This window comes from Vombatus ursinus, unplaced genomic scaffold (genome assembly GCF_900497805.2).
Source record: "Vombatus ursinus unplaced genomic scaffold, bare-nosed wombat genome assembly UNPS02014825.1, whole genome shotgun sequence".
Taxonomy (NCBI): Eukaryota; Metazoa; Chordata; class Mammalia; order Diprotodontia; family Vombatidae; genus Vombatus; species Vombatus ursinus.
In genome coordinates, this window is record NW_020954603.1 from 3,266,852 (window position 1) to 3,284,626 (window position 17,775).

Genomic DNA, 17,775 nt, shown 5'->3' on the forward strand with positions numbered 1-17,775 from the left:
ATTAGGGGAGCCATCTGTGATGCTGAGACATGCTGAGACGACAGAAGTAGTTTTTTACACTGGATGTTGGGGGAACAGAAGGACTAATGGGAGGTGAGGAGAGTATGAGAGAAAGGAGAAGGAGGGAGAGAGGGAAAGGAGAGGAGGGAGAGAGGGAAAGGAGAGGGATAGAGAGAAAGGAGAGGAGGGAGAGAGGGAAAGGAGAGGAGGGAGAGAGGGAAAGGAGAGGAGGGAGAGAGGGAAAGGAGAGGGAGGGAGAGAGAGAGGGAAAGGAGAAGGAGGGAAGAACTAACTCTGGGGGGCACTGCATCTGTGGACACGTTAGTGGACTGGATGGGGATGTCACTCCTGGAGGCTTAGGGACAGGGCCTGGCAGAGGCCAGAGACTAAAATAACAGGTCACATTATTGGGGGCTTTAGTGTTTACACAGCTCTTTCACCCTAACAGCCCTGTCAGGCAGATTGTACATGGCCTATTACTCCCATTTCAGAGAAGAAGAAACTGAGGTTCGAAGATGGAGGAGACTTGTCCAGGGTCACCAAGGTAGTAATGCAGAGCTACGATTTGAACCCAGGACTCCAGGCTTGGCATGTGAGTATTCCAGGAAGCTGCACTGTTTCTCCTAGCACTTCCAGCCCTGATGCTGGCAAAGGACAGGCCTAAGACTCATCGGCCCAGCTGCTGGGTCCACTCTGACCCCAAGTCCAACTTTGTTAACTGCAGAAGAAGAGTCATGGGTTTTTACAGTCTTTAACATTTGCAACTTGGAACCCTAAGAGGTCTGGGAGAAGGCCTCCCCCGACCTACCCCCGCAGGGTTCAGTCAAGCCGAGGGGGAGCACTGAGTCACAGGGTCTGGCCTCATCCTCTCCAGGACCACCCCCAGCTCCTGTGACTGGCACTGCAGACATGGGAAGAGAAGTTAAGAGTTTAATAAGAAGTAAGTAAAAGGGAGAAAGGAATTCCACCGCTCCGTGCCCCTTGGAGGGGAAGGAGGCCCTGGGCGAGCTTGTGATGAGAGCCACAGATACCAAGGGCAGACCTACAGTTATTCGTCACTGTGAGCGTGACTGGCCTGACGAGAAAACGTCAGCGCTGATGCCCAGGGAAGTCACAAAATCTCAGGACTGCGTATCCAGATTGGAACGACCTCCAAGGCCACGCAGTCCCAAATCCTCATTTTGCATATAAGGAAACTGATGCTGGGGGTGGGGGTGAGTGGGTATAGAAGAAGTTTCTAAGGAAGATGCTTTGGGTGCAGTCTAAGGAAGATAGCCCTAACAATCAGAGCTCTCCCAAAACGGACAGTTTGCTTTGGGTGGTGATAAGTTTCCTGTCACAGAAAGTATCTGAGCAGAGCTGGATAACTACCTACCTGCCCAGGATGCTGGAGATGGAGATGGGCCAGAAGACCTCTCTAGAACTGTGCATATTCTGGGAGGAGGTGGGATCCTTGCGTTACCTTAGGAATTTCTGGACAAAGAGCGGGAGGAGAAGACGTGAACCTTCTCTCTCCACCTCCCAAAGATCAACCCTAAAATCTCTGCTCCAAGCCTGAGGCAGCAGCAGCAGGCCCTGGCAGCATCTGGAAGAGGCTGCGGGTGTCTATAAGGGGAGGGGGTGGAGGAGGACGGAGAGGCGCCAGCATCTTAGGCCTCCATCAAGGGAAAGTTTCTGGTCTTTCTTTAAAACAAGCAAAAAAACCCAAAACTCTTTAAAGTTATTCCAATTCTTTTTCTGCTTTTTCTAAACCTAAAAATAAACAAACAAACAGAATCGTGCAAAACCACTGTAAATTAACAGAGATCAGGGCAGAAGGTTTGCAGGGAAGGATTTGGAGTAGGAGGTTCTGGGTTCAAATGCCAGCTGTATCATTAGGAGAACGTGGAGACGGCAGTCAGCCAGTCAAACCTCCTCATTCAGCACATGAAGAAACTGAGGCAGAGGCAGGAGAAGCAGCAGTGGGTGGGGCGCTGGCCTCGAAGGCAAGAAGACTGCTTCAGATGCTCCTCTGGATAACTCTTGGCTGTGTTACCCTAAGCAAGTCACCTAGTGTCTCTGAGCCTCAGGCTCTTCCTCCGACATGGGGTTGATCAAAGCCGCAGCATCTCCCTCCTGGGGCATGTTGGGAGAGTCAAACAAGGAGGCACCAGTGAAGGGCTTTGTGAACCGTTAAGTGACCCAAACAGGCTGGCAAGTACCACTACCGTTACTCTTGTGCGTGGCCGGCTCCTTTCTCTCTCTGCCAGAGAATCCGCACACGCCAGTCAGATGGGGTGGGGCAGGGGGAGGGCTCCACTGAGCCTCAGAAGACCTGGATTCAAATGCTGACCTTGGATACTTGGGCACCCTCTGACCTCGCGGGCATCACTCCGTCACTCCATCACTCCACCTTGCCATTGCTATTGGGGAGAATGTGTTCATCTACTCGCTCGGGGCCCCCATCCCCATCGCTGTGATTCTGCCAACCCACTCAAGGGTGCCCAGGGAGTGCTGTTTCTACCACTAAAACAGAGGACTGTCAACCGGAAGACGTGAACTTGTTTTTTAAAAAAATATTTTAAGATCTGTAGTTCAATATTATTGGTTTCTTTTGCAAGTCTGTGTGTTTCATTTTGCACATTTAAAAACATGACTTTGCCAAAGGCCCGTGGGCTTTCCCAGACTGACTGCCAAAGGGTCTGGGCCCTACAGTAATGCACAAGCTCCCTGAGGGCAGGGCCTAGCCTTGCTTTTGTGTCCCTGGCATCTAGCACAGTGCCTGGCATGCAGTAAGAGCTAAATAATTGCTTTTTCTTTCATTCACCCATTCTCTGGGGCTCAGGCTCCTCACGGTTGACTAGTGAGGCTCCTTCCAGGTCTCTACCCCAAAATCGCAGCAATTCAAGGTTGTCTGGTCCGGCCCTGCTACTGGCACACCCCAGGGTCAGGAAGTCTTGGCTTGAAGCCTTCCTGTGTCTTCTCTAAGCTTCCTGAGGACAGCCCTGGGGGGATCCTTTATTTTAAGGCCAGTGCACGGCACAAAAGAATAGCCAATCAAAGCTTACTGCATTGCCTTCAATTCAGTTCAATGACATCAGGGAATCGACCCTCTGAGTCACCTTCTATCTCTTGGCCTCAGTTTCCCCAGCTGTGAAATGGGGTTGACACTCTTTGATATGTCTGCTTTTGCTATGAAGAAGGCCCTGGAGAAAGTGGGGCAGTCCCAATTATTCTGATCAACATCATCTCCGCTTCCCCGTGTGACTGCTCCCTGACCCCAGCCCGACAGGACAGACGTGTCTATCCTCAGCTGGGAGGGCCCATTGTCAATGACAGACGATGGTGTCCTGGCCTATCTCTTCCCCAGGGCAGAGGATGGTGTCACGTGGTAGGATTCCCAAGGCTACATCCCCCAGCTCCTGCTGGCAGAGTTAAGCTGAGCCCTCCGGTGAAAGCGTAAAGGCCTTAGCGGAGGGAAGTGGACCCTGGAAGCCAGACTGGAAGCCTTGAATGGCCCTGACATGCATTGATTTTCTATTTCCAGGTCCCAGTGGATGTTTTTAAGGGCGGGAAGCCCCTCTTATGCCCCTGGCCAGACCTGCCTTACAGGGCACTGACTCACCCCAGCTCAGAGAACCATGAGGTGGGAAACATACCAGATGGGGAATCAGAAGCCCCAAGTCTGAGTCTGGCCTCTGCCGAGGGTCTGGGGCAAAGCCCTTCCCTTCTCTGCACCTCAGTTTCCTCCCCTGAAGAACAAGGGGGATGGATTAAGGAGTCCCCAAGGTATCTCTGAGCTCTAAACACACAATTTCGGGTCAACACAACCTTGACCTTGGGCCTGAGCAACTCTGTCAAAGGACAGGGTCTTCCCTGAGAGGGAGCTGGGGGAGCTGGAGATGGAAAAACTTCCGGCCTGGCTGATCCGTGGAACAAATCCCAACTTAAGTGGATTGTAGAAGTGTAAGCTACTGACAGAAAGCCTCTGTGGGCGGGAAGGAGTTTCCAGGGTCTTCTGGGCCACACCAAGCTCGGGCAGAAATCCCACCTGCCATATACTCCCCACCCGGGTGCTTATCCAGCCTCTGCTTGAAGCCCTCCACCCCTCCATGCTTGAGATCTCTGTGAGCTTCAATCTCTTCATCTGTGAAATGGTGATAACAAGGGTGTCACCAAGTGACTCCTTGAGAGGACGAGATTAGGCCCTGTAGGGTTCACTGAAAATGTGGGGGAGTTTAGCCTGAAGACGAGACTTGGGGAGGAGGTGAAAAGAAAAGAGGACAGAACCTGGCAGCTATCACCTAGCACCTTAGAGATCCCAAACAACTTGTTGTGGAATGATGGGGGGGTGAACATTGGAGGGAGGGAGATTTCATTCTACGTAAGGAAAAATCTTGAAAGGTAATGAGTTCCCCATTCCTAGAAATCTTCAAGAAGATGACCACTTGTCAGGGAGGGGATGTTGTAGTAGGAAAGTAAAGACTGAGCTACATACCCAGGAGGTCCCTCAAAACCCTGGGCTTGGTTACCCCATCTATAAAACAAGGGGTTGGGACCAGAAGACCGATAAAGACCGTCCCCTCCCAGCTCTGACCTTCCCTGTTCTAAGGTCCCTCGCAGCACTGCCATTCCCTGTTCTCAGGCCCCTCTCAGCCCTGACATCCCCTTTTCTCAGGCCCCTCCTAGCTCTGTGAGATATCCTCTGTTTTAAGTTCCAAGGTCCCAAATAGCAATGACGTTCTCTATTCTAAGATTTAAGGGTTCTCACACCTGCAGCATTCTAGGATTCTCTCACTGACTGGGATGATGGATTTACCCAATGGCCCCTGGAAAGCTCCCTAATAGAGTCAATGTGTCTTGCAGGAGTCAGGCCTCTGTTCCAGGCCTGGCTTGTCAGCAGGGAAGATTCTATCTCTATGGCTTCCAAGGCCTAACTAAGCTCTGTGCAAAGAGGGACCGCTGAGCCCTCCAGGTCACCCAACACCACCAAGAGTTCAAAAGAGCCCAGCAGGGCAGCTGCCTGCCTGCTGGGCAGAGGACAGAGCTCCTGCTTGGGGGCGAACTGAGGTTGGATCCTACCAAGAAGTGGGGTAGGCCTTGAGGTGGGCACACGCCATCAAGTCTAGGCTCAGAAACTCAATAAACTTCTGCTGGGGAAAGTGCAGAGAGCTACTTACCTGGGGAGATTTGCTCCAAATGCCAAGCCTGGCTAAGCAATAAGCCCCAGGCATGGTCAGGGGTACTCCCAGGGCCCACCAGCATTGGTCTAGATCTCCACAAGTGGCTTTGCTTCTTTTTTAAAGTATATAAAACAGTAACACTTGCCACGCTAATAGTGTCAAACAAGTAGTGTTAGGAGGCTTGCTATCCCCATTTTTCAGATGAGTAAACTGAGACCCAGCGAAGTTAAATGACTTATTCAGAGTCACACAGAGGTGCCCAACAAGCTCACATGAGTGAGGACATGGAAGGCCATAGAAGTCACATGACTTACCCAGACCACATAAGTTTGGTCTCCCAATTTCAAGGGGCCTGCTGGTCTCCCCCAACTATACTAGAAGAATCTGCAAACAATGGGAAAGATCCAGGAGTCTCTGCTGAAAATGAAGGGCTAGGGGGCAGCTTGGTGGCACAGTGAATAGAGCACCGGCCCTGGATTCAGGAGGGCCTGAGTTCAAATGCGGCCTCAGACACATAACACTTACTAGCTGTGTGACCCTGCCCTAGTCACTTAACCCCATTGCCTAGCCCCCCCCTCCAAAAAAAAAGAAAGAAAAGAAAATGAAGGGCTGGGGGGGCACTGAAATCAGTCAGTCAATCAACAAACATTTGTGGATACAATCACAAAAGTGAAGTCATCCTTGTCTTTAAAGGGGAAACATATCCATAGAGATGTAAATGAAGGAGAGATGCCCCTGGGTGGGGGGGTACCACCAGGACAATTATGGAAGGCTTCCAGAAGGAGATGGGATGTAAACTAAGCCTTGAAGGGAGCTGGGAGTCCTGGGGACAGGAGAAGCAGTCTGTTATGGCAGTGGGATCACCTGGGCAAAAGCACAGCCGTGGGCCAGCTGGCTGGAGATGCACTGGGAGCCAAAGGGAGGGAGGTCTCAAAGCTGCATTTCAGACTGGGAAGGACCTTCAAGGCCCTTCAGGGGGTGGGGAGGAGAGTAGAGATAAGGAAGCCATCGGGGAGGCGTGGTGACAGTCCAGGCAAGGGATGAGGGAGAGAACCAGGGAGCCTTTGGGGAGGTTGTGGAGGGAGACATAACCAGGCTGAGCGGCAAACAAGGGAGAGGAGCGGAAGACCCGGCAGGAGAAGGGGGCGCTCAAAGGAAGAGGGAGGTTCAGAAGAGTTCTGACTGGGGAGGGCAATCGAAGATGGGTCCAGACCACGCCGGTGAAAATGGTGGGGCTCCAGAGAGAGGTTAGGGCTGGACGCAGAGATTTAAGAGCCATCTGCAGAGGGCTGAGAATAGCATCGACGGAGCACGTGACATCACCGAGAGGGGAAGAAGAGGAGAGAGCCCAGGATGGAGGCTCGAGGGGCCCTCCTCACAGAGAGGATGAGCCTGCAGAGAGGCCAGTCAGACCATTGGCAGGACAGCCAGAAGAGAGCAGGGCATGAAGGAAGAGGGAGGAGGCTGATTAAGGAATAAAGACCCCCGCAGAGCCCGAGTGGTGGACTGGGACGGGCGTCAGGACAGAGAAATGAACCACATCCACGTCAGAAGATGCCTTGGATACACAACGTCAGAGCCAAGAGGGCCCTCTCAGTGTCTGGGCTGAGAGGACCCATAGAATAGAGATGGTCAGAGCTGGGAAAGGCTGCAGGCCATGGGATGTCAGAGCTGGGAGGGGCCTCAGAATAGAGATGATCAGAAATGGAAGGGAGCTGAGAATTTGGAATGACAGAGTAGAGAGGCTTTGGAGCAGAGAAGGCCAGATCTATCGAGGGGCTGTCTGGTCTCTCCTGGGGCTCTAACTCATGAGGTGACCTTTGGGTGAGCCCATTTCCTTCTCTGGAGCCCAGTTCCTTTCTCTGGAAACTGAGCACACTGGAACCTGATGGGCATACATCTATGCACCTGGCTGTGACTGGTTCAAAGTGGGTCTGGGATGGCCCCTTCCTGTTCTGGCCTGCAGTCTCAGGGACCTTTGGGGGACTGTGCACCCCCTGGATGGGACTGTCAATGGTTAATGTTCTCTTATGCTCTGGAGGGATGGGGGTGGCACCCAGCAGGCTCCTCTCTTCGCTCCAGTGTGTATCAGCTACAACATGTCAAAACTGAAACTCCAAGCTTTGCCGCCTCCTCCTCCCCCCAACCCCCCTTGGCAGGCTCCCTCACTGATGACATCTAGCAATGCTGGCCAGCCCTCTGCCTCCCCACTAATCCTGGGTGCTCGCCAAAGCATTTCTCTTGCCATCGCTCTGTTTGGACCAAAGATGCCAAGATGGGCCGAGAACACGGAACAAACCAAAGTTATCCAAGAAAGAAGAATGGGGCTTGGAAGGAAATCTCTTCCAAAGTTCTGAGCTTTGTCAGCTGAAGGAACGACAAAGGAGGCTGCTGGCTTCTTTTTGGCGATGGGATGGCTCTGCAGGGCCGCTTTCTGGTCTGCGCTTGTATCGGCAGATGGGTGTTAGAGAAGGGCCTGCACCACCCCAGGAAAGAGCCCTGACATGGGACCAGAGGCCCTGGGCACTGGCCCCAGTTCCACCGTAGGCAAGTTACTCTGTAGTTCTGGCCTCCCCATCTTCAAGAAGGGGGCTGGCCTGGATGACCACCAGTGACCCTTCCATCTCGGCCACATGGTATGGCTCACAGTAGGAGGGCTAGCAGGTCATCCATTCCTGGGCCCTGCCTGCCTCAGATTCTGCCCCAAAAAAGGGACCAGGCTATGGCATACGTTGGTTGCTAAATCGAGCCCTGGCTTTCTGGGGAAAGTTGAGTCAGGAAAATGGGGCCCAGCAGGAAGAGGGCAGAGAGGGCTTTTAGAAAGGCTGGAAAGGGTCCACCAAAGCCACCTGACCCTCCCTCACCTCTGCCCTGGGGCTCGACGCCCTTCTGATTGCCCAAGGCTCTGCAGAGGGCTCAGCGTTCCAGGCCTGGAGGACTGGGTGAAGGGCCCCATGACTCACTCGCCACACTGTCTGGGTCACAGGGCACTCATGAGTGCCCAGATCCACTGACCAGGTGGCTCCCTGGATGACGGCTTTGGGGAGAGCCACCGTGGCTGCTGGGAAGTCTTCAGGAAGCAGGATGCTCTCCAGAGATGCCACAAAGTGGCTCTGACCCTCAGCTGCAGTCTCCCTTTGGGTGTCAGAGGAGGAAGATTAACTAGCTAGGGCTGATTCAGCCATAAGGAAGGCAAACCTCCCCTCTCAAATAGCCTCTCCTCAGGGCAGAGACAGAGCTGTGCTCTGCCCCGACAGATTAGTATTTGGGTGGAGAAGACGGTCAAGGGTGGGGTGGGAGGGAGGGACAGCATCAAGACATCCCTCCAAATCACAGAACCACAGTACGCCAGAGGGACTGCGGGACGGAGAAGAGGCAGTGTCAGAACTTAGAACAGGGAATGCCAGGACTGGCGGGAACCTTCAAAATCATTTCTTGGACAGGAAACTGAGACCCAGGGAGAAGTGACTTCGCCAAGGTGACAGCTGCAGCCCATATGAGTGTGACTTCTTGCGCCAGCCCACCCCCAGCTGTCTGAATCCATGTTTGGGCTTTAAAAATGGGAAATGCCGCAGCATCTCTAGGAAGAATCAACCCTCCAGTCTTTCAGGGGGTTCCAAGCTGGTCTAGAACCAGGCAAAGGGCTCCAGCGGAAAAAGTAACCAGTTAATTAGAGTTTAACAAACAGAGATGAAATGGGTAAAGAACCAAGGCTCCTACCCTAAAAATAGTGGGCACTGACTCCCCCCTAACTGGAGCAAGGAGTAAAAAGGTCTTTCCTCAAGTTGTGCTGGACATGGTGACGGCAAATCTTGGAGAAATCTGACAATTTCTCAAAGTCTTTCCCTCTTTCTGTCTCTGTTTCTCTCTTCCCCTTCCTCCATCCCCTTTCCCTTCCTCTTCCCCTCTCTCTCTTTCCTCTCTCTGTCTCCGTCTCTCTCACACACACACACACACACACACACACACACTCTCACTTACACACTCCCCGCCCCCCAAAGTTACAAACCCAGGATTTGGAGTCCCAAGACCCACCGACGCCTCGATGCCTTTCAGACTCAAGGCCGACGCTATCCTGGTCTGAACGTGAGCCCCTGATCGGTGCTCGGATCTGCTTTATACAAAACGAGATCATAGCATGGTACAGACTGGGTTCCTGGAGGCCGTTTGCAGGACTACTTTTTTTCCAGCTGGTACTTCTACATTATTCTCATTTCACCTGTCTCTCTTTTTAGGGTACAGCCTACACCGAGGAAGTTAGCTACTCAAAATAACATGGCAACCCTGGATGGCAGGTGTGGGCAGGCTAAGGAACACTACCATACTGACAACCGAGGAGGAAATGGGAAATGGGCAGGCCAGGGAGCACTATGGGACAAAAATGAAGACACAGGAATGAGAAGAACTACAGAGACTTGTGGCATGACCTCAATCCCTCGATTTCCCTTCTCTGGGCCTCAGTTTCCCCTCAACTCTGGCCCTCTTACTAGGCTGCCTGGAGGAGAGTTCTTTGTAATGCCAAAGCCTTTCTTAGAGAAATGCTTTGAGGAAAACAGAGGAAATGCAGAAGACTGGGGTCCAACCCCTCAGGCCTCAGATGATCATCTTTAAACTGAGGGGTGGCCTGGAAGGTCACAGCCAACTCTAAATCTAGAGTCCTGGCTCTGACAACTGTGAGCCCTTTTCCCTCCCTAAGCCTCAGTTTCCTCATCTGTACAATGACCTTTGCTAGGCTCGGATCCTGCTAACCTGCTGCTGTTTGCAACAGCGTGTCATGGCTGGCATTGTAGATGGCATTAATGGCAGGAGGAGCCAGTGCTGACTTGCCAGGGCAAACGACAGTGAATCACCCGCTGGGATGGCTTTTTTTCCTTCTAGGGCTAGGCAGCTAAGGTTACAAATCCAGAGGCTGCCTCAGGCACCACATTTTAGGGAGGGTGAGGACAAGCTGGAACCGGTCCAGAGGAGGCCACCAGATGGGTGGGGACTGAACGGTGCCCCCAGGAGGTCCAGAACAATGATGAAGGGAGTTTAGCTTGGGGGGGAAGACAGTGACCAGCTAGCTGCCTTCAAGTGGTCAGAGGGCTTAGGCTTCTTAAGCTGGGCCCCAAAGGGCAGAGCAGGAGCAGAGCCTGGGGTGGACAGATGGCCCAGAGCCAGACCAGAGTCAGGATTTTGTCCACTCGGGGATGGCCCGTCTCCCCCTCCTGGGAGGGGCCTCTTGAGGGGAATGACGCAGAAAAGGGGACTTTTGGTCAGGTATGGAACAGACTAGAGGGCCTCAGCCTCCCTGTCTGCAGAATGGAGTCAGACAATTCTACAGGGCCAACTGACTTGGTTTCTGCTCTTGGGAAACAGCTGATCTCTTCTGCTGAAGACTTGGGGGGAAAAAAAAGGAAGTCACCAAGATCTTTCTTTCCCCTTCCCCAGCTTTCAGTCTGAGTGTGTTCCATGGCCCCTGCATGACAGCAGGGTGACCAGTGGCCAGGCTGGCCCTCCCAGAAACCAGCCTCAAGGCCAGAGCTCCCTCCTCTCGAGGTCGGCCGTGCACCCAGCTGTCTTTTCTATCTGCCCATCCTGGCCTGCAGCCCACAGCCCACTCAACACCTGCCAAGGGGTCAGCGTAGTACAGAAGCCCCTTGCGCTCCTCTGGTACTTGGTCAGTGGCCCGGGGCCTTCAGCTCAGGGATGCCAGGCAGGTAAATGTACCTGGTGTTGCCAAAAGAACCCTCAGCTCCCAGTGAGAAGACCTGGCTTTGGATGACAGGGCCACTGCTTCCTAGCTACGGGACTTGGGCCTCAGTTTCCTAAACTGTTCAATAAGAAGGCTGGACCAGATGGTCAGTTCCACATCTGTACGCATATGATGAGCACCATCTTCCGACACCGCACAGACAGTTAGGGGGTACTGGGCCTGGAGTTCAGAAGACCAGAGTTCAAAACTGGTCTCAGAGAATCACTTGTCATGTTACCCTGGGCAAGTTATTTCCCTCCTGTCTGTCTCAGTTTCTTCAACCATAAAATGGAGATAATAGCCCCTGACTCCCAGGGTTGTTGGGGATCAAATGAGACAATATATGGAGAGCACTTAGCACAGTGTGTGGCACATAGTAGGCGCTTAACAAATGCTCGTTCCCTCTGCCCTGCCTCCCTTTGTGAACCTCAGTTTCTTTATCTATAGAATGGGAATGATAAGGCCAAGAAACAAGAATGGTCCCAGTTCAGTGTGCTCAGGGCTCCATCGATGCCATGTAGGGAAAGAGGTGGTTTCTCCATTTGTAAGATGGGGCTGTACCCACCATGAGATCATTCATTCTGTGTCAGATCTGAAAGCGTGCTAAGAAGCAGGGTGTGAACAGAAGAGTGCGCTGCACTTAGCACAATGCCTGGCACAAAGGAGGCGCTTAAATGTTTACTGACTGACTGGCATGGGACCAGAGACCCCTCGGCTCCGCTGAGCCTCCAAGACACCTCCCCGATCACACGCTGAGCCACCGAGGACCCTGGAGCACTGGTTACTGGGAATCCTTAAGAAGTATTTGTGTCTCAGCCAGGGAGGCCCGGGGAGGGGGCAGGGCACTCCCTGGCTCTTTAAGTAGAGCCCCAGATCCCCCCAGGAGGAAAGAGTAGAAGCACAGGCCTTGGGAGAAATCAGCCCATCTCTGAGATGACAGGGACCTCAGGGGCCTCTGGCCAACTCACACAGGCAGAAAATCCCCTAAAGTGGCCATCCAGGCTCTGGTTGGATACCTCCAGGGATGGGGAACTCACTACTTCCTACAGCAGTGAGGGAGGCTCATGACATGCCACTTGGGGACAGATCCAACCGGAACCCTTTATTGGGGCTCCTGGGCTAGGATCTGGTGAGGGCACATGACTTCCAATGTTCCTTCCAGTCCTCACTCCCCACACGGCCTAGCATGTCTCTCCAACAGGTTTTGGTTCCAGAAGAGGTCTGGACCAAAAGCCCTTGGGACCCAACCATCTCTGTATGTGTTCTGTTGGGGGAGGGAGGCAAATAGGAGAATGCCCCTCCCCCAGCCCCAGAAACCTCTTTCTCTTGCCTTTTGCCTCCCCATCTTCCCCATTCCACTCTTTAAAATTTTTTTCAACAAGTCAAACGGAGGGAGAGACATGGGTGCCTCTTGGTAGACTCAGCTCCCCAAAACTGGTCTCTCCCTCGCCTCCCCCTGCACCCTGGGGTGTTGGTGCCCTCAGCTCTGATCACCGGACCCTGCACATGCAGTCAGGGATGTCCTTAATTCTCAATCTCTTCCCACTTTCTTGTACTGTCTTGACCCCAAGACTCATTCCTCCTTCCCCATGGACTGACTGCTCAGCTTTTTTTTTAAATCACCACCCATGCCTTCTCCCGCCTCTACCTGACCAAAGGGGCTTACTGGCTGGTCATCTGGGGCAGGTCCCTTCCCTTCTCTGGGCCTCAGTTGCCTGACTTGTAAAATGAGTTAATCCAGATGACTGCCAAGGCCCCTAACAGATCCAAGCCCTAAAATTCCTGAGTCAAGTAAGGAAGCAGGGACTCCATTTCACAGCCAACTGCCTGGGCAGACCCTGATGGGACAGCAGTACATTTTAGGAGGGCTGGCTGTTCACAGACTGGGGTGAGGGTGGGGGGGAGATCCAAAAGAGGATTGCTGGCATAGGAAGGGCACATCAAGACCAGGGCATAGGAGGATCAGGACACAGAACTAGGACTTTTTAGCTGGGAGAAGAGGGCTGAGGGCTGCTAGAAGACATCTTCAAATATATGAAGGGTTGTGAAGTGGACCCCAGAGGACAGGATAAAAAGCAACTTGGATGCTGTTGGGCAGGAGTAGGGTGGGAGAGGAAGCAGAGATTTATAAGGAGGATTTTTTAGGCTTGATGTAAGGAAACAAATTCCTAGCAGCTAAAACTGCTCAGTTAGGTTGCTGTTTTGGGGGTGGTGAGTTCACCATCACTGACAGTATTCAACCCAGAGCTAAATGATCACTTGCTGGGGATTCCACAGGGAGAATCTTTGCTAAGGTATGGATCAGGACAGATGCCTACTTGCCCTCTCTCCATCCTTCCCAGTTTTGTGAAACTGATTCCAAATGATCCCTGTTCCCCTCAGACACCCGGCCTCCTCACCCCTAGGCTCCCTGGACTTGGTCCCAGATACCTCCACGGCTCTGAAGCACCACCTGTCTGTCTCTTCCTCCTCTTTGATTATGAATTTGGGGGGTAGGGTGGAGACAGCAGAAGGCAGGGTGGTACAGTACAAGGAACATAGTGGGCTGGGAGTTGGGAGACCTGAAAGGGTGCTGGATTTGGAGCTGGAGGCACTCAGTTAAAAAGTCCAGACTGTCACTTACTAGCTAAGTGACCTTGCACAGGTCCCTTCCCTTTGCTGGATCTCAGTTCCCTTCTCTGTAAAATGAGCAGAGAGCTTGCCAAACTCGATTAAATTGGAGAGACCACATACGTCTCACAGTGATGCCAGGACTCCTAATCCTCAGTTTCCCTATCTGTCCAATGTAGATCCCCCTACCTCACAAGACTCGTTAAATGTGAGCTTATTGCTACAGAAAGAGCCCCCGCATCCGAGGTGGCCTCCAGGAAACCCTCCAGGGATCAGTTCTCCATCTGAGACAGGGGATCCAGCTCCTTCCTGGCCTGCACACTTGACAGGAGGACTGATGTGTGACATGAGGCTCTTGGGAGCTACAGACAGGAGCCTGCCCAAATACTGGGGGGTGAGGAGGTGGGGGAGGGAACTGTTACACAGCTCTAAAGGGGACCGATGAAGAACGGAGCGGGAGCCTGAAGCTCCCCAGGCTCCCTATTAGCAGTCACTCATCCATCCCTCCCTGCGGCTTCAGCTCCTAGAAGAGGGCTGGACCAAAAGTCACCGGGTCCCAACAGCCTTCAGTGCGAGTGTGTGTACGAGCGTGTGTGGGTGTGGGTGTTGGGGGAGGGGGACAGGTAGGGGACAGCTGCCCCGCCCCCCCACCTTCTCCTGCCTCTCCCCACCTTCAGCTCTTGAAAACTCCTTTCCAACAAGTGAAACCCAAGAGACAGGAGAGAGAGAAAGGGAAAAGGGGCAGAGGGGGGCAGGGATGACAAAGGGGAACGATCTCAATTTTAACTGGTCTGGCCTTTCAGAATTAAACCTCAGAAAATGAGGCTGGCAAGAAGACCGAGGGGGCGCGGCTGGTGAGAAGCGGCCCACGGCCCGTCTCCCCGCAGCCTCCCCGCCCAGGTGCGGGAGGCCCCCCGCCCCCCGGCCTTCGGCCTAGGCTCCGGCAGGGGCCGCCCCGATCCGCGCCCCTCGCCCCCCGCCCCCCACCCCCCGGGCCTCACTCACCTGCCAGCGCCAGGATCTGGGCCTTGTGCGGCAGCAGCGCGCCCCAGGAGGCCCCGGCGGGCGCGGGCGCGGGGGGCGCCGCCGCCTCGGGGGGCTCGGGGCTCCGGTAGACAGCGTAGACCTTCTGGTTGTCAAAGTCGAGGCGCGAGCGGGGGCTGAAGTCGCGCACGCAGGACACGGGCAGCGCGTAGCACACGTTGTCCTCCAGGAAGCGCACAAAGGCGTACATGGCCGGGGTCCGAGCCGCGGCGGCGGGGGCTGCCGAGGCCGGAGGGGGACGGACCCGAGGCGGGACCGACGGGCGATCGGACGGACCGAGGGAGGGGGCCCCCCGGCGGCCGCGGCTCCCGCTCCGGCTCCGGCTCCGGCTCCGCTCAGGGGCCCGCCCGCCCGAGCAGCTGCAGGAGGCGCGGGGGCCGGGCCGGGCCGGGCCTGGCTGGGGGCGGGGGCGGGGGCGGGGCGCGGCCCGCGCGGGGCGGGGGGGGGGGGGCGAAACTCCGGGGCTCGCCGTCCTCCCCCCGCTCTTATTGTTCCCGAAAACCCCCCGCTCTGCCCATCGGCTGCTCTCGCCTGGGCGCCCGGGAGACGGGAGGGAGAGAGGGGGAGGGGGAAGGGGGGCCGGCCAGACCTGGGGGAGGGAGGGAGAGGGGGCGGCTCTGGGAGCGTCCGCCGCTTTGGCTGAGTCAGACCCGAGCAATCACCGCCGGAGCGCAGCGCGGAGCGAGCGGCGGGAGGGGGGCGGGGGGCGCCCGGAGGGAGACGCGCGGAGGATCGGAGGAAGCGAACCGCGGCGGCCAGACCTCACCTGGCGGCGGGAAACCCGCCGGCGAGCCCACAGCAAGGCCAAGGGAGCTGGCCGGGCTGCGGGGGCCAAGCAGGGGAGCCCCCGAGCCGCGGGGAGCCTGCCTGGGCTTCTTCGTTCTCTCTCCGAATCTTTCCCTGGCCCTTCTTCTCCCGAGGCTTCTGCCTAACCCCCCTTTCCTCCTCCAAACTTCTCATCGTCGCCAGATCCAGCGCTTCCATCCCCCCCAGCTGTCTCTCTTCCTCCGTCTCTGTCTCTCTCCTTCTCCCTCCCCCTCTCTATCTTTCGGTTTCCTTCTGACAGAGGTGCCTCAGGGCTCGGGCCCTGTTGCCCCAGTTCTGCCCGCCTGCTGCCCTCTCCTCGTCCTCTCTCTGGGTGGGGGAAGAAGAGGGCCTTGGGGGTCCCGGGCTGGCTGGAGGCTCAGGGCAGGTGGGCCCGTCACGTTCAAGGGCGGCTCCCACGGGAGACTCGGCAGGGGTCAAGCTCCTTCTCTTTTCCTCTTCTTCCCCCGCCCCAGAACAGTTTTCACTCTTGGGATACAGTAGCAGGCTGGAGCTCGTGGGAAACTGACAAGGGCCCTTCCGCCGTGCTCACTCCCGGAGCCCTCGCCCGAGTCTGCTTGCCCAGCGCTGATCCTCAGTGGGCTCAGGCGGTGGAGTGACAGTGTGGTCCTGACAGGCCTCTACGGTCTGTGACACTTCAGGCAGCATGTCTTGGAGGAGGGGTGGAGAGAACCGGGGAAGTTCCTGAAAGAACACCTGGCCTCTGCAGCAGGCAAGAAGGCTCCGAGGACAACTGGGGCTCCTTGCCCTGGCGCTGATCTGCTCATCGCGGCTCCACAGCAGCCAGGAGTGCCTCCCCAAGCCAGGCCCACCAATGCACCTCACTCCACTCCAGCACCTGACCTGCCCAAAGTTCTGAACTGTTCATTGGAAAAAGAAAAAAACACTTGATTGATTTGTCAAAGACAAATGCAGTGCTAAGGACCATCTGGTCCAAACCCTCCATTTTACAGATGAACAAACTGAGGTCCAGCATCCTGGCAGAATGAGGACTCAGGGCTGCGACTCCCCCTTGGCACTTCCACCTGGCGTGAAAACATGTCATCCCACGAAAAATCCAGCGCAGGTCACCTCCGTTGGTGTAAACAAACCATGACTGATGTCTCAGGGGACACTGTCCTGAGCTGTCCTCAGCAAGGCCCAGAAGGATCCAGCCAATCATGCCACTGGGATAAGGAAGTAGATGAGGCACCCCAGCTGCCTGTCCAGAGTGCTCCAGGCTTGGACTGAGCCCGGCCAGACTGAACCGAAGGCAGAGGGCTGGCTGAGCTGCCTCCACTCTGACCACCCCAAGCCACTCCCTGCCACAAAAATGCATCTTGGTGACACTGTTATTCCCCAGTGGTACTGAATGTCCATGCCTAACACCATGGTCTTTGACACTAAAATGGTGAGAGAAGCTGGTTATGTACCTAGGCTAGAGGGATCAAGCTCAGAAAGGGAGGTGGGCCACCCTTAGGCCAACCTAAGGATGGCAGCTGGACAGCTCCTGAGTGCTGGAGGACTCGCAGGGCCTTCAGAGTAGCCTTTAGAACATTTCAAGGACAGCACGGTCAGAATTCGCACACACAGCTAACTGCAAGAGCATCCTGTAAAACCGTTGTCTCCAAGACCAGTGCCCCATGCCTCCAAAGGTCAATGGCCTTGCTCCCAAGGAGTGTGGGATCAGTGGGGGGGGGAGTACGTAGAGGGGAAATGGATCTCCTCCTCCCCTCCCCAATAACCGTGAGCTTTTCTCCAACACAACTGTACCACCCGACCTAGTTATAGTCCATCATCCCCGATACGACACCCAGCTGGCCTCCCTGACCCCCTCTGGGGATTGTCCCCTCAGGATTAGCTGAGACTCAGGCACCCACAGCAGCTGTGTAGGTAACACTTTTTCATCCTCTCTCCAGCATTCCCACATCCTTATCACAAGGTCACCTTGTAAGCCCCACAAGTACCCCTTCAGCTACTGGGGCAAAGGACAAAGGAAGATTCCCCATCCCCTTCTTCATTTTTCCGGCATGCAGTCGACATCACAGATGCCAGTGCATTATGTTTCTCCCCAAACTTGGGGCTCTTCAAACTTCTCTTTAACTTTTTGGGGTACCATCATTCTATTACTCGAGTCCACAACCTCAGTGTCATCCTCAATTCTTGCCCTTCCCCCACCCCACATATCCGGTTAGTTTCCAAATCCTGTCCTTTCAATCTCCACATCCTTCTCCTCTGTCCCCCTTTCTCAACTCACAGACACAACCCTAGTTCAGGGCCCCTTGCCCCGATGATCCCAGTGCCCTCCTACGTGGAATCTCCATGCCTTAAGTCTCTCCCCAATCTGATCCATCCTCCCCCAAGCTGCCAAAATGATTTCTGTGAAGTAAAGGTCTGGCCACCTCACCATCCTACTCAAAC

At 54.9% G+C, this 17,775-nt stretch overlaps 2 protein-coding genes across 4 annotated transcripts in view; both read right to left on the reverse strand.

Moving 5' to 3' along the window:
- Positions 1-14,767, reverse strand: part of BEND5 (BEN domain containing 5) — a 46,349-nt gene extending 31,582 nt beyond the window's left edge. The window contains exon 1 of one of the 3 annotated variants that reach the window (XM_027837986.1): positions 14,512-14,767. In XM_027837986.1, coding sequence (XP_027693787.1) covers positions 14,512-14,740 — 229 coding nt within the window. In that variant the 5' untranslated portion in view covers positions 14,741-14,767. Of the gene's footprint in view, positions 1-1,375; positions 1,396-14,511 lie in introns of those variants that run through there. The other 2 variants (XM_027837990.1, XM_027837987.1) reach the window with 2 other exon arrangements.
- AGBL4 (ATP/GTP binding protein like 4) overlaps positions 1-17,775 on the reverse strand; it is a 790,143-nt gene that overhangs the window by 149,250 nt on the left and 623,118 nt on the right. The window lies entirely within an intron of this gene.